This window comes from Danio rerio, chromosome 3 (genome assembly GCF_052040795.2).
Source record: "Danio rerio strain M-AB ecotype USA chromosome 3, GRCz13ab, whole genome shotgun sequence".
Lineage (NCBI taxonomy): Eukaryota > Metazoa > Chordata > Actinopteri > Cypriniformes > Danionidae > Danio > Danio rerio.
The window spans coordinates 39,453,578-39,480,930 of NC_141023.1; the positions used below are offsets into that span (position 1 = coordinate 39,453,578).

A 27,353-nucleotide genomic window follows, 5' to 3' on the forward strand; every position below is an offset into this window, starting at 1 on the left:
AACCTGCATAAAACATGAGTCGGATGAAACAATGCTGTCATTTTCAGCCCTGAGAAAGCTGATTGTGCCCTTGGAGGGTTTAAGCTCAGATGTTTTAAAGATAGAGGGTGAGCAGAGCCGGGTGATCAGAGATAGTCTGCTGTCCGAAAGGGCCTCTTGGGTGTTGTTGGTGGTGATTCGTGGTGCCCGCAGATGTGTGATAGCCGCTGGGCATGACGACACGTTGGTGGTGATCTTCAGTGTTGCGGACAGTGCCAGCGGAGGTGCTGATAGGTCATGCTTGGTGACAGCAGCTTGTTCAGGCCTCGTTGCTGGCAGATCTTATGCCATCTGACATCTCAGACAGCAGTGCAACCAATAGCCGTGCAGCTGAAACAGACATAACCCTGTTCCTGTTGTACTCACTAAATATTTCAGCACATCGGCAGTGAGAAGAACATTTCATGCCTACTTGGATCCTTGATGTGCCTGCAATGGCTGTATAGTTTATTGATGGCATATGCATTAGTCTTCCACTGCTTATAAAATGATGGAAAAGTTTAAGTGCACCTTCCTTAAAATTAAGGCTTTATGCGCTGCCATTTAGAAGTTTGAAGTGAGATTAAGAAATTAAGACTTCATACTTAAAGGTTCAAAACACCCTGGTTTTCTTATCCTATGAGAAGACCCTGCTTCCTAATTATTCATGACTGCACGTGCTTTCTGATGACAGACTAACATGGACAGACCAGCCTGATCTCACAAGAAAACGTAAGTATTTTACGTTTTGCCAGTTTAGTGGCTAATTTGTACGAATTCGTATGAGTTCAGTCTTACAAAATTTTATGATTTTAAGAAGGAGGCGTGGTATCTAACCCCAACCCTAAACACAACCTTATTATATTGGGTTATTGGGTGATGAGCAAATCGTACTAAATTGTACAAATTAGATTGTACGAATTCATACTAATTAGCCATTAGACCAAAAAAGTTACGAATTGCCGTGAGATTGTTTTGGACAGAACACAAACCTTCCAAGCTGTGAGACAGTGCACATCATGCAGTATTTAGCCATTCATAAAGGCTTGAATGTGTATGTTTCTATATAATCCACAGGGTTTGCTGCATGGGTTTTTACGTGATGCTGTCAGGGCCACCGATACAGCCAACCTGTTTGGGTGCAGAAAGTAGTTTTGTAAGGAGAGCTGTACGAGAATTGGAAAATGGCAGACTTTGTCTTTTATCAGTTGAGTTTGTTACCAGTCAGACACGTCACCGTGCTGCCATGTTTAAAATGTTTAAATGTTTCAAATCATACAGATTACGGGCAGGGCTAAAGGTTGAAATAGATAGGGCAAGAGAACTGCTGCATTGCTCCACCGTGTCTGCATTCAGACCCAGGGATTCAGGAGGAGAAAAGTCCTCTTCATTTATTGCATCTATATAAACATGATTATCTTTATAATGATTTAACAAATTGTGGTTGTATATTATATGAAACTTTGTAACAGCATTAAATTAATTACTGCTTATTTCTTTGCATTTTAACTTCGTAAACTATAAAATCATGCGTCTCCTCACATTTTGTATTTTTTTTATATTGAGCTGGTGAGACAACAGACAAGAGCCATTCTGTTTCCTCTGCTCTATCGGCCATGTCCACTCCTCCATCCCTCATGGAGCTCCACACCCATCATGAAGCATTTAAAAAAAAAGGTAGACTTGAACTAAAAAAAGAAGGGTTTCATGACCTGTTAATGAATAGTTCAGTAAAGATGTATAAATTGACCAAAAGTGACGCTATGGACATGTACAGTTGTTTTGTGATGTTACAAAAAGTATTTCCTTTAAATAAATGTTTTTGACTAAAAAAATCTTTTTACAAAACAATCTTAAATAAATATTTAAAAATAATAAAATGTAACATTTTGATCGCCCTACTAAAGTATATTCATACTTCGCGTGCAAACATTTTACGTTCACTGTAATTTAAATTTTTTTCAAATAAATTATGACCTTATACCTTGAATTATATATATATATATATATATATATATATATATATATATATATATATATATATATATATATATATATATATATATATATATATATATATATAACATATATATATATATATATATATATATATATATATATATATATATATATATATATATATATATATATATATATTTACAGCCCATTTTGAAAATAAATATTTTTATCCATTTCTCAGTGAATATAGGCAATGTATTTTAGTGCATTTAAACAAAACAGATTTAATAAACAGAAAAATTATTAAAATAATATTTTGTTCACCAAACATATTTAGAAATTGACAGATAATACAATTAAATTCAAGCAAAGTATTGCAAATATTTACAACCTACAAAATTTATACAAATTTTTTCAAATTTTTCTCTTTTTGCTTCTCTTGATTTTCCCTCTTTTTAGAATTTGTTTTTAATATTTTTCTATAACATTTAAATTTGGTTATACTAATTTTTAGATCTTTTTCGTAAGTTATTTTGTTCGATAAGCTCCAGATTTGGCTTCAGTACTGACTAATCTAATGTATTTGCACAAATATAATAATGTATAGCTTCCTATTTATAATAATAATAATGTATAGCTTCTTACTTATTTTTATGTTTCAAAAACCTTTAAGCTTTAGCATTTTTCTCAGACTTCTATGTCTTGATACAGTAATTTCACTTTTATGGCAAAGAATAGGTTATTTTCATCACGTTTAACATGAAATAACTGGACATAAACTTAAGAGGCTGTAAAATAATGTTTATTGTAGAAGACAATTCTAGATGGCACTTGGAGGTTTTTGCATCTGCACTGTTCATGTATTTTTTTCATTAGTTTGTAATATTTGTTTCTTAATATATCAACAAAATATTTTTTCCAGTAAATGTCCTGTCTTAAAGTAGTTACTTTCATTTTTGTATGTGGTTAAACTTCCAGGCCTTTAGCCAATGTTACTTTATTTTCAACTGATACTAGTTTCACCTTTATATTTGTGCTTAAGGAATCATACAATTAAAATGAAACGAGGGGAAAAAAAGGACCTTCATTTATTTAAACTGTAAATAATAGGCTTTGCACTTCTTAATCATGCTTCGGAAGTTTAATTAAAAATCAGCAGAAGGAAGGAAGGACCGTTTTGCACTAATGCCCAATTTCTTTTTGCAAAACCATTGTGTTGTTTGCTCTGTTTTGTTAAACTCGTTTGCTGTAATTAAGGGATCAACAAAATCAATACTTGTGTTTACTTCCTATGTATCTTTATGCTCCGTGGAGACACATTTATGTGTATTAGATTAAAGGCAGTTGACAAACTCTGACTGCATGATCTCTGTGATGTGTATGTATATTTCCTTGACTCTTGTGCACATGGTTCGAGCATGTGAGCATGCTGGTGATTCTGCTGAACTGTGTGACTCTGGGCATGTATCAGCCATGTGAGGACCTCAAGTGCCAGTCTGAGTGGTGTATCGTCCTGCAGGTAAGTCATTCTCCATTACATTATGAAAGAAGAGCTTCAAGCATTCGTTCTAAAATATAATTTTCCCTAAAAGCATTTGGAGTTAATTAACATCAAACTAAGTGGATTTTAAGACGGGTTAGTTTCAGGGTGATTATAAGTTCAAGCAGTTGTTCTCACTGCATGTTGTTTAACTACATGACACAGATAGAATTGTACTAAAATAACTACAAAAAATTAGGCCTTAAAGACTATAACAAGTTTTTTAACAAGCGTTGTATGTTTTTAATAAAAATGCATTGTTTAATTTTTATCTGAGCAAACAAAATATAAATATTGTATTTACATTAGTCTCATTATTACCGGAAAAAACCCACTAAAATTTCAATTTGGATAACAATCCAACTTTTATACCAAAAAACTGCCCCAAAATTCTTTTAAGATACATTTTTGCATCACTATTTTTGACAATTCTCTTATGTATATTTTCATAAGTAGAGAATAAGTTTAATTTTTAACCGTTATAAATGCTGATTGACAATTGAATATTATTTTACTCATATTTTAAATTGTATTTACATTTAACGTAGTTGGATTTAATATGCTTTCTGTGTATTTAAAATCCCTTATTAAATTAAATTAAATTAAATTAAATTAAATTAAATTAAATTAAATTAAATTAAATTAAATTAAATTAAATTAAATTAAATTAAATTAAATAATAGTATCCAAATGAAAAATAAATAAATAATTATATAGATCAAATACCCGTATACTTTTTGGGGCAGACTTCATCAGTCTTGAATGTCTGTTTTTAAGACTGTCCCACAACAGAGTTGGCCTTTAGCCCATGTTTTGTGGCATGCACAGTTTTAGAGGTCACTGGAACCTTTGCCAGATATCATAAACTGAGGCATTTTTCTTGTGTAATTTTGTGATTCTCTATAATTCTGCCCACGCTCCCATCAAAGCCAACAAACAGAGTTGTACAGTATATATGGTACTACTGTGGGAAATTTCTGTGTCCAGAAGAGCCTGACATCAGGATTTAGGAGATCAGGTCGACTGAGGCCAGAGCTGAAAATAATACTCTACATGAATCATAGCTGAATCTTCTCACTCTCTCTCTGTAAACCACTCAAATGGTGCCCGATTTATTGAAGTTCTTTGCTTCTGATTTACATTTTTCCAGCAACAGGAATGGGAATCTGTGCAGAGTCCCTAAAGAGAGACATAGTAAAAAAAAAACTTTGTGTCCACTCATAAAACTTCTGTATTCCCCCAAGAAACTTTGTTCTAACTCACAAATTTTTGTGGTAAAAAAAGAGGTGGGTGAAAAATCAGTGTTTTAAAGCATTTGTGAAGAAATGCAGTAGTTTCATGTAACATTTTTAAGAGAGAGTGCACCGTCTGAAAAGTATCTCAGGGGATACATTTTTATTCCCATAGGGGATACTCAAAAAAAAAAAAAAAAAAAAACATTTTAAATAGCTGTTGTGGCAAAATGAAAAAAAGTGGTAAACTGTTCGACTATGACAACAGATTGTGATAAAATAGGTTCGAAGAAATGCAAGAAAGTCAAAATCTGTAAAATAAAATAAAAATTTGAGTACAAATTAAATGTTTAATCAAGGACACAATATTTTTTGAATGCAATGCAATACTTGTTGAGCTTTCAACAGGTTTTTTTTTGCAAACACAGGTCATTGGGGGAAATTTGTACTCTTCCCCTGTAAACCACTAAAAGAATGCTCAGACTAAATTTGCACACTGAACATATTTATCCTTGTTTTTTTATTTTTCCACAGGAACAGGGATTTGCATAGAACTCATAAAAGAACAAAGTAATAGGACAAAAATAAGATGGGAGAAAAATAACCTGTGACTAATGCTTTAAATTCTCTCATAAAACCTTTGTATAGGTTATAAAAACGTATAAACTGTAGTGCAGTCAATCGATAAAAAAAATGAATCTAATTAATCGCACTTTTTTTTTTAATCACGATTAAAAGACTTGTCATTTTGGTTATTCAAATGTAATAAATTACTGTAAACTTGAGACAAAATCTTTTTTTTATTGTATTATATTAATTGATATTATATTATTAATTAAATTTTATTAAATATTTAAATTCAAAATATGATTGTTTATTAGAATTTTTGTTTAACTTGTAACACAGATTTCTTCATGTAAACAACATACCTGCAATGCACTCAAGCAACACTCACAGTACAGCGCATGCGGCAAGCGACTCCCTCCAGATTCATCAACACTCGTGGTGACATTCATCAATTAGCTTAAACTAAGCGTTCTAAAATATGGCTATATTTTACAAGCAAGGATTCTGACACAGCAACATGACACAGATGCTTTGCAAAAGTTACATTTAAGGGGAAAATGTCAAACTTAATAAAACATTTGAGGGCTCATGGAATTTTTTTTTTATTATTCCCAAGTTCTGCTTGTTGAACCATGTGCCACATTTTCCTTGCCAATCTTAAGCCAATTGTAATCATTTTTTTTGGTTCACTTTGGAATTTCCACAACCCTCGCAAAACTTGGGGGATCAGAGTGAGCGCTCCTACTTGGCCCCACCCTGATCCAACATGGAATCAACAGGAAGGCAGAGGGATGCACTGTCTCTGACAGCTCTTGACATCATCTGGCACTTACACTGATTACATTTACATGGACACCAATACTCAGATTTTATTTTTATTAAGACGATACTCTGATTAAGAGTCTACCATGTAAACTTCGATTTTTGATTACCTTAAAGGACCACCGGCGTTTGGTATCGAATTATATTAAAACAACACTCATCAACCTGTACTTACACATTATAGCCCCTATCATACACCCGGCGCAATGTGGCCCAAGGTGCGGCACAATAGTCTTTTGCTAGTTTCAGCTTGGCGCAAGAATCGTTTTGAGGCGTTGCGCTACGCTGTTTAAATAGCAAATGCATTTGTGCTCATATGTGAGCTTTCTGAGGCGCACTGCTGGCGCGTTGCTATTTTGAGAAACTAAAATAGATTTTGTACATATAAAATAGACAAAAAAATGGTCTAAACTCCTCGCGTACACACTGCTTAGATGTAGAGCAATAAGCAAATATCTTTACATATGAAAAAATGTAAATATTAAGGATATATATAGGATATAATCAGAATATATATAGGATATATAAAATATATATAAAGAAATATAAAGGATTAAAATGATACGAAACATATTATTTTCTAGCCTACATAAATATGAAAAAACACTGCTTTTTGAACACACTCCGTTATTATTGTTCATTTATTCGTTTGCTGGAAATTAGAACTGAATTTAGAAATAGTTTTGAAACAAATATTTGCGCTTAACAAACGAAAATAATTATTTATAGACTAATTGATGTCTGTGCGTAAAGGTTTCCCTATCCAAGAGTGAAAGTAGATCATTTATCTCTAATATTCACACAGTAGATGCTCTGTTTAACTGTTTTCTGTTAAAAAAAACTGTTAACTGTTAACTGTTTGCTTGTGAAATACTCAGTTTTTCCACTTAGGCTTACTTTTACGTCATGTGAATAGCAAATGCGCTTATGACGCGACACAGCTGGCTCTTAAAGGGAATGGGAGATGAGACTCTGATTGGTTTATTCTCAAAACACACCTATAACTCATTAAAAAAATAAACTCAACCCTTTTAGACCATGCGCCACGTGCAAAGCGGATTTTTCCGTCCTTTAATTACCAAAAATGCATTCTGACACACCCTAAAAGCGTTTGCGTCCTGCGTTTTGCGCTCTGCGCATGGATCGTTAAAATAGAGCCCTATATTGTCATCCAATAGCTCAGTTTGTTACGGGGCGTGAACAACATATTGCTGAATAAAAGTGAAAATGCCAAACTACAGTTAAAGTTGAAAAATTAAAAATAAAACACCCAAAATTACATGAAACTCTGGAAGAAACGTGAATACCCTGGTGATGCAATGACATCGTCTTAAACTTTCCATCTAAAAGTCCCTCCTTGGTTGTACCCATATTTCTTTGCACGTTGAACACAAGTCAGCCATAACAGGAAATAAAAAAATCTGCGACCACATTAACTGTGTTTTTTTTTTTTTTTTTCGTGTTAAATATTTCAAATTAATTGCATGTCTTAACATGGTAATTTTGACAGCACTAAAAAAAACGTTTTTGCGAGTGAACACAGTATGCCTCAGGGAACACAATACCCTTTTTTGCTTGAGAATGTAAAGGTTTTGTGAGCAAATAGATCTTTACTTTCCCAGTACTGGGTTGCGGCTGGAAGGGCATCTGCTGTTTAAAACAAATGCTGGAATAGTTGGTGTTTCAATCCACTGTGGCAACCTCCGAAATAGAGACTAAGCCGATGGAAAATGAATAAATGAACGAAAAAGAATGCAAAAATGTTAGTAAGCAAATGTTACAATTGTTTTTAGGCTGAAAATACTTTTATAGTTTTAAAAAGTTTTACATGAGAACTCAAGATTGCTTGGCAGGACACAATATTTTTGTGAGAGGAAAAAAATAGGTAAGGGAGTTAAATTCTGTAATTTTGATGAAATGATTCTCAGTACTTTGTGAAAAATTATGCAAAAGTTTTGCAAACAAATGAGTAATTTTTGTAAAGAGCTTAAAAACATTAAAGTGAATGCCTTATTTGTTAAGTAATATGTGCAGGATATGCAGTACTTGAACACAAAATATTGAAATACAACTGCGGCCCCCATGATCTCATGTTCTGCCTCTTACGTTACATAAGATGTCTGCCCTGCTACATAATACAAATGAATGTGATCTTTTTCCGCAGGCGTTTGATGACTGCATCTTCGCCTTCTTCGCTGTGGAGATGGTCATCAAAATGATCGCCCTGGGGATTTTTGGAATAAATGGTTATCTTGGCGACACGTGGAACCGCCTGGACTTCTTCATTGTCATGGCAGGGTGAGGAATCCTGTCTCTTTTCTCACTTGTCACTCATCCATTCAGCCATTATCACCACAGCAAAGCTAGTCAAGAGAGACCCGCCGCTCCACTTACAGTCCATCAGGAAATAGATTTCCCAGCGCTCTGATTCATTTACCATTTAAAAAAAAAACAACATCTCCCTAGTTGTTTAAATTGACCTTTGAAATGACACACAAGTGATGAACGCTTCAAGACCTCTCTTTTAAAACCACATTTCTTTCATTACCCTTAAGTAAGATTGACAAAATGAAAGGTTATAGAGATTGGTCTTTAGTGTTTGATTCCTGTGGTGTGTTTCCTCTGCTCTGCTTCAGGATGATGGAGTATTCACTGGACGGTCATAACGCCAGCCTGTCAGCCATCCGGACTGTGCGAGTGCTCAGGCCCCTGCGAGCCATCAACAGAGTGCCCAGTAAGTGACTCTCCAGCTGGAAATCTAAATAAATTGAGGGATTTATTTGAGATTAATTGGGTTGGTGGCTTATGTGATTTGATTCAATTGATCAATCAAGTTTTTCACTACTTAGTTTGTTCACAAAGGTGTTGATGATAAACCGAGCTGTTTTTTTAGAGTCATAAAAGAAAGAGAGTAGATGGACAGTAAGTACAAGAACAATCCACTGAAAAACAGCAAACACAAATAATATCCATGTTGAAGATGTGTTGAGGGGACTAAACCATGTTTTCAAGCTTGTACATTTTGGGAGAAGTAGAACAGGTGTATTTGCATTTATGATGCTAGATGCTATTATCAAAAGCGACTTAGAAGTGTGGATGATAAAATCAATTAAATTCATTAGAGAGTAGCAGTACATAAATGCTATGACAAGTCTAAGTTCATTAATAGTCGGTAGGGGTGTCACGATTTCGATTTTTAATCGAAATCAATAGAAATTTATGCTCAATTTCGATTATCAAATCAAAAAATAGAATCGTCGATGCTGCCTCGCCCTCATGTCACGCCAGCTTGGCTTGCCAAGCGAGAAAAAAACAGGCTTGTAGAAGTGCTTGTTAAACTGCAGAAGCAGGAGACCCGTCGACAGAACTTAAACCCTTTCCTCTTTCAATGAAGTCGCCGGTGTGTAAGCATTTTTTATTTCCAGTGAGTTATGTTGACAACGTTCGTGTTGTCGACAAAAAAAAAAACACAGTTTTGCAAGCTCTGCTATGTACATATTACGTATGGTTCATCGCGATCCTCCGCCCGCCCCCGTTGCAAATCCGCTCGCGAAAAGTACACACTCAGGCCCTGTTAACACTGTCTTTGCTTTTAAATGGCATTTTAGAACGACAACGATTTGACATCCACAGTGGCGTGTAGCATTTCTGAGCAGCCCTCCTTCCTCTCTACCTCTGAAAATGCACATCACGTGACCACACAGACACAGACGCACATACAGCCTTGCGCTCGAGACAGCAGGTCCAGGCAGTCAGAGGACTGCTTCAATCTTTCACTCACTTGTACTTAGTCATTTTAGCGAACACCTCAGATACTGTTGGCTGGTTCCTGTTGGTTGTACGTCTTTTTTACAGACGCCATTATAACAACACAGATCACTGCCTATTCACGACTACCGCAGAAAAAGTGATTATCAGGTGGTAATTATGTTTGTATCTTGCCTTTATTCATTTGCTGTATGATTTGTTTATGGGTAAAACAAAGACCATGCAGGTCAGGTAGTTTAAACGGTAGGCTACAAATAATTAATTGGTCATTAATTAATTAATTATTCATAATCGAATCGAATCATGCCTTTAGAATCGAAAATGTAATCGAATCGAGGATTTGGAGGATCGTGACACCCTTAATAGTCAGGTCCATAAATATTGGGACATCAACACAATTCTAACATTTTTGGCTCTATTAGGCTCATTAGTGACAGCTCATTGGATCTCATCTTGAGGGTTGACAGCTACAGATTCCAGATGCAAATGGCACACTTGAAAGGAACTCTGGACCTTTTTATCTGCTCATTGTAATTGAGATAATGAGGGAACAACACCTACCTGGCCATGGAACAGCTGAGAAGCCAATTGTCCCATTACGTTTAGTCCCTTACCAAGTTAGAGTGATATATGCAAACTGTTGTAATTCCTACACTATTCACCTGATTTGGATGTAAATCGCCTTAAACTAAAGAATTTGTTTAATTTCAAATCCATTGTGTTGGTGTATAGAGCCAAAAATGTTAGAATTGTGTCAATGTCCCAACATTTATGAACCTGACTGTAATTTATTTGTATTATTAGGTTAGTTTTAAGTTTGTTTGTTTTTTCAATCAAGCATATGAAGAGGAAACCGTTTGTCACCTACAGGTGGTTTGTCAAGCCCACTCACCTGCATGAAGCACACTAAGAATTGCACAATGTTTTTGAGAGGGTGTCTCCTGTGTCACCTCTGTGGAGAACACTCAGAATTGCACAAGTAGTGAGTGTGAAGTAGCAAACAACTGTGAGGGCAGGAGGGGGGTGGGTGGTGTTGTCTCAAACTGAAGACCTGAGTACCTGGTCAGTACTACCAATCTCTGCAACTGGGGACTGTACTGTAATTTCGGGAGTTTTCGGGAGACAGAACAAAATGAGAGATGGGTCTGAAATATGGGAGACTCCTGGGAAAAACGGGAGTGTTGGCAAGTATGTGTGGTGTGTATGGAGACTGTTTTTAGTTTGTCAAGCCCCCTGACCTGTGTGAAGCACACTAAAGGGGGGCGCACACCAGATGCGCAGCACCATGCGGCGTGGCAATGACAGTTGTAAATAATGCGCACCTAGCATTTACATGATATTCATTCAATCATTTTCTTTTTGGCTTAGTCCCTTTATTATTCAGGGGTCGCCACAGCGGGATGAACCGTCAACATATCCAGCATATGCTTTACGCAGCAGATGCCCCTCCAGCTGCAGTCTAGTACTAGGAACACATGATATTTTATGTGAAACTATTTAGATGGCACTCGTGTGCGGCAAAGCTGGGCGCCCCGGACCACTGCCAACTCGCAGCGCTGGTGTGCGTACCCTGATAGAAATCTATGATTAGAATTCTAAAATGCATGGTGCTGCATGACACGTCATGGCCAATCTGGTTTGTGAATGCCTTAAAAATTGCACATTGTTTTTACCAGAAACATTAAAGTGATTATAAGTGTCTGGTGCATACAGGGAGGGGAGAGTGTTTGTGAAGCCCAGTCACCTGTGTGGAGCACACTCAGAATTGCACAATTATTTTCAAAAAGCATGGCGTGCTTATAAGAAGGTGTCTGATGCATATGTAGAGGAAAGAGTGTGTCACTCATGTGCAGGGCATGGATGAATCTTTCTAGTGCATGTGTTGATCTCTTGTATATATGCTGGATGCCGAGCACTCATAAAAATATGTACACTGTGTGGTTTAGTCGAATATAGGGCCCTGTTTATGCTTGGTATTAAGCTGCATCTTCTACAATCCAGTAGTGAATGGCACTTTATATAGGTGTTAAATAAGTATAATGACCTATTTATACTGAACCAATAATTTACACATTAAAACTGTTTAAATATGGAATCAGAAATACATGAAAGGATAATATCCTATATTAGTTTAAGATATCGTTCTATAATATGCTATATGTTACACAATGAAGTATTTTTAATTGATTTCACTGCTTTAATATTTGCTCAAACTGTAAAGTTGTTCGCCAAAAAAATTTGTTCATCATATTTTGTTTTCATAGAGTGTAAAATTTGGAAATTACATGAGATTTTTCCAAAATATTAAATAGAAAATTTGGAAAAAGCTAACATAGACCTGACACCCACCAATAGATCTCCCTTATTAGTGGTCAAAAGAGACAGATTTAAATGGCAAGGATAAAAAACATTGTGTCTCTGTTGTCTGTTTCAGATTTGATTTCGACCAAGATGCATCTTGGTTGTGTGTGTGTGTGTATGTGTGCGTATGTGTGAGTTTTCCTTGAAAGAAACCAAACAGCTATTATGTTCCAAAAACCATCTTAAAGCACCTGAGTCTGCCGTGACCTGTTTTTTTTTCCAGCAGTGATCTTTGGCTGCTGATGCCACTCAAGCCATTGTTATGTGTGCTTTCATCTGTGATGAAAGGAGAAAACAGATGCCTGATCTATGGCTTGTGAAGCAGAGATCATTTTAGCTATTCTCATGATGAGCCTATGTGCAAGAAAGACAACTTACAGAACACACTAGACCATAAATTAGCCAGCCGAACACGTCCCACAGACTGAGAGAGGCGTATTTCTTCCAGTAATGAGCCTCTGTGTGGCAGACTGACAGATATATTTGATCTCCTAGATCCTTGTCTGTAAGAAAAACAATGAATGCTATAATGTGAGCCATAAGTCAGAGACCTGATAAAGTTAACACTGAGTCCCCTTTGCCTTTCGTTGCTGCTAACTGACTTTTTGCAAAGGCAAGTGTCCTTTAAATATACTGATTTTATAAGGTTATGGTGCACAAATGTATCAAATGTTTTTGAACGTATTTTTCTATAGTCCGAGACACACCAAGCTGATAGCAAAGAACAAACGGCGACAAATATTGACTTGTATTGTCTTCTCTAGTCAACTGCTTCTGGTCCCATCTGGACCAAAAAGCTGCATGAGAACACACCAAACAGAGAGCAGTCGACTGAAATGAGAATGTAAATTTTACACCTGCACGAGAGGATATATTTCCATATTGTCATTTCAAAAAGAGCAACCTAAGATGGCAGAGAGAGCTTAAGACACTGCAATTTAGGATTACGCATTTACAACAACAAAAAAAAACACCAGCAAATTATGAAAAGATCTTTTTGATCAGTTTGACAGCAAACATGTTGCGAATCTTTACAATTCAAATGAATTTAAGAAAACTTACCTTCATTTCCATTTCCATACCTTTCATTTGCATTTCGTCCTTAAAATGAACACTACAGGACTGTATGATGCTGTTCCTTTTGGCGCTTACCAGCTGACCACTTAACTCTGTATGTGCATCTTTCTTGCGGTGACCAGTTTGTACAGTAGCTCGCCATGTACATCAGCGGCCTTGAGTGGGTCACGAGGGTGGGTCAGTCGATCAATCAGGCAGTCCGTCAGTGAGTTGATCTCTGGTGGATTTACGTAAAAAAAAACAGCATGCACGAATGACACTTGTGAAAGAAATTTGAGATCTCAAAAAGTGTACACAGCAGCAAATTTGCGAAAAAAACTGCAATAAAACATAGCTCCTGGGACATATTTGCCGCTCTCCAGAAATGTATATAGTGCTATGTTTTCAGAATGAACCTGGGTTGAATAAAAACCAACCCATGCTCATTCTGAAAACGTAGTCCTGCGAACATTTCTGGAGGCCGCAAATTATGCAGCCTTAGGTACATATGCCTGTATTTCAGTTTTTAAACAAATGTTTGGGGCGAAGTGACACCGTTCCTTTTACCGCTTACCGGCTGACTGTTTACCTTCGTGTGGAGGGCTTTCCCGCTGCAACCAGCTTGTCCAGTTAGCTCATCGTGTACGTCTGCAGACTTGAGACGCAGAGAGGAGTTGACCACGATGAAGGAGTCGGGGTAAGAACGGTTCCAGATATCAGGTAAGACAAAACAGAATCCAAAAAATAGAATGATCGAGTGAATAAACAGGGTTGAGAATGCGGTGAAAATCTGAAAACATGGTAAAAATCAGTCGAGGGCTTTTCTTTTTATGGACAGCTTTTGTAAATTGTCGGTTGGGTTTAGGGAAGTAAGTGGGTGGGCAGGTCAATCAGTAAAATTGGTTGGGTTTAGGGAAAGAGGAGGGTGGGTCAGTCGATTGGCCGATCGCCCAGTCAATCATTCAGTCATTCAGTCAGTCAGACGGATGGTCGGCTGATAGCGGCTTCTAGTGGGTTTGCGTGAGAATTTGCGCCCATGAGAGACATTCTAGACAAAAAAGCACACCTCTCGCGGATTTGCGAAAACAAAAACTGCAAAAAATATGTACCTCCAGGGACGTATTCCGCGGTCTCCAAAAACGTCAATAGGACTACGTTTTCAGAATGATCCTGGTCTGATAAATCCATGTAACGTTAGGCTATGCTATTGCTAGTTACTTTATTTTCAATAATAAGGTAAACTCTTTACTGGTTCTTACAGTATGGCCAAACATCATGCAAGATGATATCAAACTCACATTAGAAATACATAAAAATGTAATGAACATGGACAGAACCTTGTGGGAACATGACATGAAAACTGCTGGTTTAAAATAAAAATACTACTTTGAGAAAAACTAATGTTTTACACTTTTTAGAGGATTCGTTTCTTTGCTTTAAGGCAAATTGAAGAAAACTGGTTAAAATCAGAAACCATATTTTATTTCAATGTAATCTAAAAATGTACTTTGAATGAAAGACGGAGTAGTTTGACTGATCTTCAGTCTCACATTATCCTTCAGAAATCATTTTAATATGCATGCTCATTTGTTGCTTAAGAAATGAATCTTATTATCGTTGTCGTTCTCCCTAATATTTCTTAGACACCATGATATATTTAATTCTTTTGTAAAATTGATTGCATAACTTGCTGAATAAAAGTATTTCTTTAAAAGAAAATATCTTGAAGGCTGACAAGAGTAATGCATTCATTTTTGCCATTCAACATAATTGCCGCAACATCTATTTAATCAATTCAACTGCAAAAAAAAAAAAAAAAAGCATTAAAAAATTAAAAGCTGAAGAAATCCCAATCCTGCATATAAATTGAGAAATGAAAATCCTTTTAGCAGAGACATTGTAATATTACATTCTACATACTGTATGCATTTGGTTAAGTTAATGAAGAATATGTGATGTTTTTTTTTTCATGGGTGCTTGTCTAGTCCTCTGTGTGCTGTAGCCACCTATCTATAGTTTATTTCGTCTTTAAAAAATGTGACAACATTTACAGCGTACAGTGAATTACCCATTCGTTTTTATTTTGGTGCACTAGATTTCTGACAGCTCCGGAAATGTCAGATTCTCGGTACGGTCCACTCGCTACTAAAATAGGGAGTGAGATTTAAACTCTGAGTAAGTCTGCTGTGCCACATCAGCTTTAATGACTCTGCTGTTGCCCAGATGGAAGATGAGATACCGTGATTTATTTGTCTCGCTGGAGTTTTGCCGCCAGCTGAAGTGCTTTTAGTATAGAATGATATTACTGTTTGCCGGAGTGAGTTGTGGATCATAGTTTGAATGCATGTTTTTGCCTACATTATTTTGTTATTGCCGACATGCCACCTCACACCTGAAAGCTGTAACGGAAATGCCAAGCTGGAAACCCATGGCAGAGCGATTTGATATCTGTTCAGACAAGAGCAAGTTAGCATGGTCATATTCTTCCACTGTGAGACCGCACCTTTCTCTAGGGGGCTCATTAGTGTGTCCCAGCAATTCCAGTGGCTCCATACTGTCTTTGGTGGGACGGATGCAAGCCATCGAGAGGATGTCCACACTCAGACAGGCCCATTTAAGGCCCCTCATCATACCCTAAATTGCATCAGCCGCACACATACACTCACACCCACCCCAAACACATTAGTCACTGAGATCTACCGGATGCATTGATTCTCTCTTGGGGAACTTTGCTCTGTGATGTTTTCTGATGTTTTTGTGCTGTTGGAGTGAGAAACGCATTTTTTTTTTCTGCTTTTCAACATTGTTGTGTAGTCTCAAGAAAGCGGAGTGATAGACGCGAATGATTCATTTACAATAAGGCTGCAGGTTATTCATTTCGCATAAGATGTGGTGAACGTTGATGCTCTCGGGGTTTATTGATTCTGACAGTTTTATTGTGTCACTGAACTCCGTTCACGTCAGACTGTCTTGATCGCTGGACCATGTGACAGTGATACATCTGATTTACATACACATTCATGTCTGTTATAGTTTGTTGTTATTTTGACGGTCAGCTGATTAACCCTCTGTGGTATGGAATATGATATCATTGCGAATAAAAAGGGTTGTGATTTTCCTGGTTAATATTGGACACTTAGAATAGTAGTTTGCCTTTTCAATATTTATTGAATTTATTCAATATATATTTCTTTTTATTTAAGGAATATTCATTTGTTGCTTAAAGGCAACATTGTACCACACAAAAATTATCAAAAGGGTTAAATTATCAAAGGGTGCATCCCAAATTGCATACTTATGCGCTATTCTTCGCCATTTTGTAGTATAAATAGTGTAAGTAGTGCATTAACACTGAAAATTCTAAACAGAATAAGTGCACTTTAATTATCCGGAGGATGCACTTATTCAACTGGTAAAGTAAAGTATGTAATGTTGAACACTTCACGCATTCAGCAGCCGCTGCTTTGCTCCTGTAGTGGAAGGGGCGGAGCTTTCAGGTTATGATGTTGGATTACTTTATTTATTTTGGATTGTAAAAGCAAAATTCTCCTACGAGAGATTATACTGCCTTCTGATGGTGAATGTGGTTATACCAAAGTCCCTTTCAGCCAAATCATTTCACTCTACAGCCATCTTTGAAACGACTCTCGGACAGTATGCTTTGGCACTCTGTCTGAATAGGGAAACGTCAAATTCTCCAAAATTGTTAACCAAGCTTACGATTACATTACATATTTGGAATCACAGATACAATTAAGCAACAACCATCTCATTATTTTCATTTCTAAACATTAGAATCAAACAAAATCTGCATATTTTCAGGTTGCCCAAGCTGATGCAGATGCACACTCGAAAGGAACAAGATCACGACACCAACCTCATTTGTAGCCGTTCTACACAACCTCCTCTGGGTAATGCTCGTCAGATCGCGGTGGTCTTCAGAAGTTATTCACAAATTGGTCTTAATGGCGTTTCATACAGAATACAAAATCAATAAACATTTTATTTAAAAGGTTCATTTTAAAGTAGATATTTCAAGCTTTACGTGGATCTATTTCTTACAACCCGGGCTCATTGTGGAAACATAGCCCCGCGGACGTTTCTGCGGACCGCGTTTTACGTCCCGGGAGGTACGTATTCAAGCGTTTTATGTTTTCGCGGATCCCCGAGAGGCCGCTGTGCGCGCTTTTTCGCGTCTCGGGCGCCTCTCGGGAGCGCGCGCCGTTCTCGCCCGCGCCGTTCTTGCGTGAAAAGCCGCCGGATCGGCCGACTCGGCCGACTCGGCCTTTCTCCTCCTCCTCCTCCTTCCCTAAACCCGAGCGATGGTTTGCAAAAGCCGTGCAGAAAAAAAAAAAAAAGCCCTCGTCTTCGATTGCGTTTTCGGATCCCGCCGCGTTCTCGCCCTTATTTTTCGGATTCCGTTTTTCATCTTACCTGATTTCCGGAACCTGCTGTTCCCCGGACTCGATCCCGGTCGTCGTCCACCGCGGCTGGCTCCGGTTCGTCCTCCTCCTCCGGGGCCTCCGCTCCGCGACGCAACGCTGTGAGCTAAGCGGACAAACTGATTGCGTCGGGAAAGCCCTCCACTTGGAGGCGAGCCGTCTGCCGGCGAGAGCAAAGAGGAGGGGCGGAGTGGCGCCACACCGGCCCGCAGCGTTCGCTCGAAAAAAAACTAAACGCGGCCTTTACGTACCTCCGGCCACATAAATCGCGGTCTCCAGAAACGTCCGCGGGGCTACGTTTCCAGAATGAGCTTGGGTTGATTTCTTATGTATGTGAAGCAAGTATTCACTAAGATTCCAGTGTGTTTGTTGACTACCAAACTGTCATAAAAGCACACGTCTGTTCCGAGCTGTGCCCTCTGCGAAATGTCAGTCTATAGCAAATTATGATTGGCTCCTGTACTACTAGACGGGGCTTCATTCACCATATTGACCATTACACTTTTCCCCGGAAACGGTTTGAATTTCAGCTCAGTAAAAAATATATATATTAATGTTGGGACGACACTATAATTGCATAGTGTATATTGTACCATATGGGATGCAGCTAAAGTCTTTTACAAATCACTTGAAATATCAACATTTTTGCTGCTTATTCAAGAAATTGAATGAACAAGATTCTTGCGTTTTTGTTGGGGCAACTTAATTGTTTTATGATAAATCCACTTAAATTTGTAAAAAAAATTATATATATATATAATTTATATATATATTTATATATATATATATATATATATATTCAAGTTGACTTAATTGATTTGTGCTGGGACAACATGAAGAAATTGTGTGGAACCCTGAATTTTTACCAGTTTATTTCATTTTTAAATAATAATTACATTTCTAATCTAACATTTCTTAATGCTGTACCTGCACAAGTATAACAAAACCATCAATGCAAGCTATAATATCTCAAACAGTATATTTATATTTAGTTTTTAGCTGATGATTTTATGCAAAGTGACATACAGTATGAGTGAGGAATGCAGAAACAAAAAAAACTTGGACAAGGAGTTGTGCAGCATGGGGGTCTGATCTTTTTTAATATTGTATAGATGAAACCTGCATGATCATGCTGGGTTTGTAATGTGATCCTTGAAGGACAGCTGGTCATCTTACATTACCCCAGGATTATTGGCAGAAGGGTGGATAGAAAAAATCTGATGATTCATAGTGTCAAAAGCAGCAGAGGGGTCTAATAGATGTAAGAACTGATGATTTAGAACTAGATCTGGTAATCCACTGGGCTTTAGTGGCTGATAGTAGTGTTTGACATGGACTTATAGTTACATTACAGTACAATCGATGTTGCTTCAAGCAACATGCTGTTTTATGTAATTTCCTAAAAAATCATTGATGATATATATAATACAAAGCTTTTGAAATTGCTTCTCAACTGACCATTGTACCAGGCAATTATACAGATGAAAATCACTGAAAAATGCACCTTTCTTTAGAGAAAATATGGAGACATGTAATTTGTGCACAACTGCTGAAATAAGAAGCAGCATGTAGCCTTGTGGTTCAGGTGACCACTATTTAGCATTTTCATTATTTAATATGTGAGCTCTTCTTCTTAAAAAAAAAAAAACTTAACCAATGCACTTTTATGAGACAACACTGCACAGAAAGTTAACAAATTCAATTATGATAGATTTGATATATTCTCTCAAGCATGGACACATTTAGGATGCAGTAATGACAGAAGATGTAATGTAGAAGATGACATGCTGTGTAGATTGAAAACTTCGAAATGAAAACTCCATTCATTTCAATTGTAATTATTAAATCATGAACAATAAATAAATGTCTTTTTTTAGCGCCATTCACATTCATATATATAGTGAATATCATATTCATATTCATATCTCAATAGTGAATTAATAACAATAAAAATTAAATCTGTGTTAATAAATCCAGAAATATGTATTTATTGTTCTCTGAACTCTAGAGTTTGTAGTAATTACACAGATCAGAATTAAGCACTCTGTTCTGAATATTTTTTATTTCTAAATGTATTTAACATAAATATTCTAACTTTGACTGTCTTTGTTTTATTTACATTTACATTTTAATTTGTGGCTGCCTGCTTGTTCGGATATTAGTTTTATAATAGTATGGCAATTATGGTTATTCTCAGCCCTACACAGGGATTTTGCATCCATACTCAAGTTAATGTGAGTGTAATTTCACTGCCACAGTGCTAATGTAGGGTCTGCCAGGGTACAATGTGTTGTTGTTGTCATACTTTTTAGATTGTTAAAAGAGTTGTTTGTAACCACGCTGCAACCTTTATATGTTGGCTATGGTGTTCATGAGAGGTAGTTGGCTTTTGTCAGTGCTTCTGAAAGCCTGCAGTGAGGGATAATGGGAATGGGTATTTGTGCAGTGGTTTAAGTCTTAATTTTCCATTAAAGTCAGACACAGGCAGCTGCTGTGGTCCCTCAGCAGGGCACTTAAAATATGCAATTTCTTTGCTCTGTCAAGCATTATCACAAGCGGGACCAGTTTAGGTTAAAGGTGTTTTTTTCTACAATCTTAGGCTGGCCATTTAATTTATATTACACTAATTACACTATTAAAAGAGGATAAAGTGCAACATGATGGTCATGGACAAAGAGGTTTTTGAAAATCACAACAATGAAAGTGTAATTGTTCTGCATTGTTTTCCTGTAGAATGTGTCTAATTCTATTTTTTTTTTCTTTTTTTTCTCTTTTTTTATGTTTTGCTTTGCATTGTTTTGCTTTGCTTTGCTTTTCTTGTTTTTTGTTTTTGTTTTATTGTTTTGTTCTGTTTTATGTCTTGTTTTATGTTTTGTTTTGTTTTGTACTATCATATATTTTCACCATTATTTACAGAGCACACTAGGGATGTCACAATACTCAGTATTATATTGAGCCATTCAGTATTCAGTAAGCATGTGGATGATGAGGTTTTTAAGTTTTGCAATTTAAAAATTGTATTTTGCATTTTTCTGTCTGCATGAACCAGGAGCTGTGACTGGTTTTTTTTTTTTTTTTTTTTTGTATTGTAATGCAGTTCCTAGAGAAATGGAATATTAAATTATAAAACAGTGGGTGTGGCTTGTTGTTTCCTACTGTGAGCTGATTGGATGTAGTAAAGTAGGCATTTCATTTAGAAAGATTGGAAAAAGAAAAGGGTTTCAGGAGAGATATTACAACCTAACAGACTCCTCCTGCTCACCATTTTTGTTTGTTGTCATAATGGTGTCAAAACTGACAGTTGGAGGGGCGTGGTTAAGTATGTTAGCCATGCCCAATAGCTCAGACAGATGTAATCTGAAAATTTAACTGAAAACAAACAGGACGTGCATTTTTAGATGTCAATTAAAGATCACTAGACCAAACAATTACTATTATTCTCTACAAAACTAGCAATATGAGCTAACAAAATCAATAATGGTTAGTTTTGATTTCATGTGTACTTTTACACACAAATAGTCATGTAATTCTAAAATGCATGCATCTGTGATCTCTTGTGTTTCAGGTATGAGGATACTGGTCACTCTGCTTCTAGATACTCTGCCTATGTTAGGCAACGTCCTCCTGCTGTGCTTTTTTGTCTTCTTTATATTCGGAATTGTCGGGGTGCAGCTGTGGGCTGGACTTCTTAGGAATCGGTGTTTCATGCCAAGCAAAGTGAGAGAGTAAGTACAATCCTGTTCTTATCTTACTGGCTGCATCATCTTCCCCTCTTCTCTCCTTTTACCCTCTCTCTGCTGGGAGCATGTCGGCGCTACCGATATGATCCAAAGTGGCAGCCAACTGTTGCCAGCAGCAATGGCATTTCAGCCGCTGACAGTCTTGTAAACTGAACGTTGCAACCTGGCAATAAATCTATGCTGAGCATCGGTCCCCCGAGCACTGAATGAACACACACCTTCAGTAAATGGGAGCATATTTAATGAAAAACTGAATCTTTGAGTTCAGACTACAGCTGTCGAAATTGGTTGGGTTATGAGTCATGCATTTTAAAGTAATGGCACAAATTAGTGGTCTGTGAATGGTCTTCGGAAGAGTTCTTGAGGAAATGTTTATGTAATATATACAATTATATGAAGTCTTGAGTTTTGACCTGGTTCAGATTTTAACATGCAGTCAGTTTGTTTTTTGTATCTCAGCATTACTTGCGCCATGATTTTCCAAAACATTCTACGACTTCAGGGTATGTAGGGTTATAATAGTTGTGTTGAACTTGTATTTACTGTATAAGTCCAAAGATGTACGTACAGTATGAAATAAAAAAAATAGAGAAAATATTAGGTCAAAATATTTTAATATTTAATTTATATAAATCAGTTGATCAGTTGACATCTTGAAGATATTTGGTGTTTAACTTCTAAACAAGCATTTTCATCTATTAAAATACACCTATGATGGTGGACCACTAAATCAGTCATTTTTAGATTCATTAATGACATGGAAGCTAAATAAGTAAGCTTTCCCATTATCGATGGTTTGTTAGGATATGATAATATTTAAACAAGATACAACAATTTGAAAATCTGGATGTTGAGGGTTTGAACAAAATCTACATTGACAAAATATCTTAACAATACATAATACTAATCAAAAATTTTGTTTAGAGAAATATTTACAGTAAAACACATGTGCAAAATATCTTTATGCATCTATAATGATTTTTGGTATAAAAACAAAATCAATCATTTTGACCCAGACATTTGACCCTAAGGTTTTGTTATCCAGGGTCACATTCAGTTGAAGTCAGAATTATTAGCCCCTCTTTTGAACTTCTTTTTCTTTTTTTAAGTATTTCCTAAATGATGTTTAACAAATGATGTTTAACAGAGCAAAGAAATTTTCACAGTACAGTATGTCTGATAATATTTTTTTCTTCTGGAGTCTTATAGGCTAATAATTCAGGGGGGCTAATAATTCTGAATTCAACTCTATGTACAACAATCATAGTGCTTGTCTGTGGGCTGGATCTAGCTGTTTATTGCCTGAATATGTTCCCGCATATCTGCTGGACATGATCATGCATTGACACTTGTATAAACCCATAATGTGGATCAAATTTATATTGATATTATATTGATATATTATTATTTTGATGGTGATGTAAAAGAAAAAGTGGTTTGATACATGTAGTGTTGTGCTTCTATTCAGAAAAAAAAGGCATTTACAGTGAGATAAAATAAATGATTTGTGAGATGAACTGAAATTTACATTATTGCTACACTATTGTTTTGTTACAAACTTAAGTTGACCCTGTAATTCTTATTTACTAACTTATCCTTACTTATTTCAACTGAAATCATGACATTTTACAACCTGACCCAACCGTGCCTTGTCTTAAAAATTGGCTGACATTTTAAGAGATGTGCAGATCTTGACATGTCTCCAAGCATGTGATGTTTCAGCTTCAGTCTTTTTCAAGTAAATGTCTTATATTCTACACTGTCTTCAATGTGTTTCCACAGCCAATATAATCTGTCGTATATGAGTCTGTACTATGAGAACGAAGATGGTGAAGACAACCCCTTCATCTGCTCCTCCAGTAAGGACAACGGCATGAAGCGCTGCAGTGCTGTGCCACCCCTTAAAGAGGGTGTTGAGTGCACTTTAAATGCATCTTTTCTGGGACATGTCTACTCTGGCCTGAGCGGGACAGGCAACTACAGCTGTGTGAACTGGAACCAGTATTACAGTGAATGCAAGCCCGGAGACTTAAACCCGCACAAAGGCGCAGTAAACTTTGATAACATTGGATATGCCTGGATCGCTATATTCCAGGTAAGTTCCTCTTGGAATGATGTTTGTAATCCAGATTTTTTTTTTTTTTTTTGGATGCAGTTGAGTGCTCTGGGAATGGAAATGCATTAGTAGGCGTCATAGCTCTGTTCCCTGAAGTCAACAGCCCTAGTTATTCCAAAGATAGATGAGGCTTTTTACAACTTTTTATTGCTCGATTTTCTTCTTGAAAGGACAGAGTCTTGTTAAGCATGCTCCAGTCACACCAAATAATTGAATCTCCTCTGAGCAAATGTCTGTTTTAGTCATTTCTACCCCTTGCTCAGAAGGAGCCCTGCAAAGTGATGAGATTTTTCGACAGGAAAGTGATATCGCATATCGCAGTCCGTGGAAATTAGATCAGAAAAGAAAAAGCGTCCCGCTGCATATTAACTCATCAGTACTTTCAATCCATCCTCATCAGCAGAGTTGAATCACCACAGACAGACTGGCGACACAAAGCCTGTTTAAGTGTATTTAGTATGCGCAGTCATGTCTTTGGTGGATAGATATATTGAAACCGACGTACGGACATGCAATGAGACCTGTGCTCAATTCTGTGGCCTCGTTTGTCCGATCGTTATAAGTGGGTCAGTCACGTGGTGTCCCTTTTGGCTGGGCTATAATGACAGTACAGGGTTATAAAGCAATTATAAAAGAGGACCTGAAGGGTTTTTCACATGTATCAGCATAAAACCTTAATAGGACCTGGATTGTTCTCATAAGATGACACCTGCTCTAAAACAATATTTCTTAACCTATTGGCACTTTTATGCCTAGGTAAATCTTTTTAATGTAAGCTTATATACTTGTAATGCCAATTATGTTACTTGAAGGAGTTTTTATAAGACTGCCATGGCTGTCATGTATATGGCTGAGATCGTATCCAACTGATGTTAACAACTGCCATTAATTGTAAATCACTAAGTTATGTAATTATAAATGCAAAGGTGACTATGTTTGGAATTTCATCATATACATCATAATCGGTCTTTGCCTTTGTTATGACAACTTGATATTACCAGGATAACATTGTCATAAATATGTCATAAACATGATTGTCATGACTTCTTAATAATGGTGTGATGTATTTTCTTGGCCTTGACTACAGTGGTACAAATTGAATTTGTCATTAAAATCACAGTTAATGTACAGTGACATATTAATTGCGCAGTTATAAAATTATTAAGTGTTGACACTATATTTTCAAGTCAAATTAATTAAGTTCCACTGAAAACAAGTGACCATGAAAAAAATAATGACACTATTTTAATGGCTTCATGACAGTGATATGACAGCTTTATAAAAGTTATCTTGTCTTAGTAATGTCAAGTTGTCAAAACAAGGGCAGGTTGTGATGTGTTTATGTCAGGTTGTCATAATAAATACATTTCCAACAATCTCACCTTTGCATTTTAAAATGATAAAACTTAACTAATGACACTTAATGATGGTTGATATAAGCATGCAGGAAATCTCCTTCATATTCATTCACTGCCGGTAGCTAGCTCTCTGCAACTGCGCCCAGTCAGTCCCTGGATGGGAGATTGGGAAATGGATGGGAAATCTGCCAGAAGTGGTGTTAGTGAGGCCTGCAGGGGGTGTTCAATCTGTGGTCTGTGTGGGTCCTAACGCCCCTGTATAGTGAAGGGGACTTTATACTGCTCAGTGAGTGCCGTCTTTCAGTCTTTCGGATGAGACTTTAAAGGTCCTGACTATCTGAGGTTATTCAAAATCCCAGGATGTCCTTCAAAAAAAGAGAAGGGGTTTAACCTTGGCATCCTGGTCAAATTAGCCCACTGGCCTCTGTCCATCAAGGCCTCTTAACTATCTCCATATCCTAATTGGCTTCATCACTCTGTCTCCTCTCCACCAATCAGCTGGTGTGAGGTGTGTGGTCTGGAGCAATATGGCTGCTGTCATGGATGCTGCACACTGGTGGTGTCTGAGGAGATTCCCCCCAAAAATGTGTAAAGAGCTTTGAATGTCCAGAAAGTAGCTATATAAATGTATGAAATTATTATTCTTATAAAGCTGTCATGACAGTCTTATAAACACTATTTTAAGTAAAGCATTATCTATTATGTAGTCTTCCATACTGCATCTATTATGTAGTCCTTTATACCGCGTTTTGCACTTTTTCCTTTTCAGAGTAATGTGAGACGATCACCTTTGTGTCTCTGTAATAGTTGGTAATATTAACAAAGTTTATTGTAGTTCATGTTTTGTAATAACATAATTTTATTGTCAATACAAATGCTAGTATAGTACATATGAAGTGTGACAAGGAGACTGGAAAATAAAGTGTTTAATTAAATTTAAATTTTCTTTTTAACCAACTGTTTAATCAAAAATTCTCAAACTGTCACCTATTTTAATCATAAAATTATTAAAGACAATGCATGACTTAAAGTGTTGTGGAAAGGACTCTTTGATGGGCAAAGCTTTCAGAAAACATGTCATAATGACAGAATATCCAGTGGTGCGTGTTTTTGGAGATTGGCGAGTGTGTGAAAATGTTTTTAGAAAAGAGTTTATTTTCAGGTGTCAAAAGTAAAAATATATTCAAGGATATTACTGCTGTGAGCAGCTAAAATGAATCCAAGGCACAAGTTTTAGCCTGACATCAATTAGAACTTGAAATGAAAGTAATGTTTTGGCTGGTACAGTGGTATACAGTTTGTAAAATAGGCCTACAATAAATTTTATAAAAACGTGTGCCTAGCTGTACAGTCCCATTTACAAAATGTAAACGTGGCTGCATTTTGAATCAGCTGGTTTAAAGCCAATGTGTTGAAAGCACTGCGGAAACTGAACAAGAAGATTCATGCTTTTATTTCGTGAACAACCAAAGTTTGTCTCTTTAAATACCAAAATGTCTACTATCCAGAGCCAGACAATGAATCTAGTAGACAGCAGAGAAAAAGCTAGGGTTCAAACATGAGGTCTAATGCTAAATGATACAGCTGGATGGGAATGAAATGCACTGCTGCGGGCGCAGAGCTTCCAAAACAAATGACTCAACACTAACAGACTTAACCTTGCACTACTATTACTGTCATCAAACTAACTATCAGACCTCTGGCATCACTCTGTGCTGTGAACTGTAAGACTTTACTATACTTCTTTCTGATTATGTCCTTTGTATTTTATCTTCAAAAACATTTTAAAAGAAATCTTTAGATGATAGGATGAAACAGTAGTATAAAGGGTGCATTAATGTCTAACAATTTACAATTGAGAGACTTCTTTCTACTAAGAAACTTTGCCTCAAGTGAGGATGTGTTATCAGTGCTCTTAGTTTGTATGTGTTTAAACTCATTTATTATTTAAAAGTCAAAAACTTGCTTAACAAAAAAAAAAAAAAAATATTTGCTAAACTTTCAAGACTTTCCATTCCCAAGATGATATCTCAAAACTTGGTGATTGAGCCACCAGCCATCTGCGCAGTTGGAAATGTGAGCCAGGCACCTAAGAGTGCTGTTTTACTGGGCAAAACTCAAGATAATGATCACTCAAATATTCTGTCTCATTGCATTTTATCTTCATCTGACATTCATTTCTCTTCTGTGTTTGCAGGTTATTACATTGGAAGGATGGGTGGACATCATGTATTATGTAATGGATGCCCACTCCTTTTACAATTTTATATATTTTATATTGCTTATTATAGTAAGTATGCTCTAACGGAGGGTATTTATGTTTTCAGCCTGTTTCACACCGTATATGTGAGTAGAGCAAAGCCACTGCATGACT

At 36.5% G+C, this 27,353-nt stretch overlaps 1 protein-coding gene across 10 annotated transcripts in view; it reads left to right on the forward strand.

The window, feature by feature from the left end:
* The window catches only part of cacna1ha (calcium voltage-gated channel subunit alpha1 Ha), a 264,933-nt gene that overhangs the window by 151,028 nt on the left and 86,552 nt on the right, over nucleotides 1-27,353 (forward strand). For all 10 annotated transcript variants that reach the window (XM_087244883.1, XM_087244885.1, XM_087244886.1 and 7 more), the window contains 6 exons: nucleotides 3,385-3,496; nucleotides 8,303-8,436; nucleotides 8,775-8,872; nucleotides 21,331-21,490; nucleotides 23,288-23,600; nucleotides 27,177-27,269. In XM_087244883.1, the coding sequence (XP_087101009.1) occupies nucleotides 3,385-3,496; nucleotides 8,303-8,436; nucleotides 8,775-8,872; nucleotides 21,331-21,490; nucleotides 23,288-23,600; nucleotides 27,177-27,269 (910 nt within the window). The remainder of the gene's footprint in view (nucleotides 1-3,384; nucleotides 3,497-8,302; nucleotides 8,437-8,774; nucleotides 8,873-21,330; nucleotides 21,491-23,287; nucleotides 23,601-27,176; nucleotides 27,270-27,353) is intronic.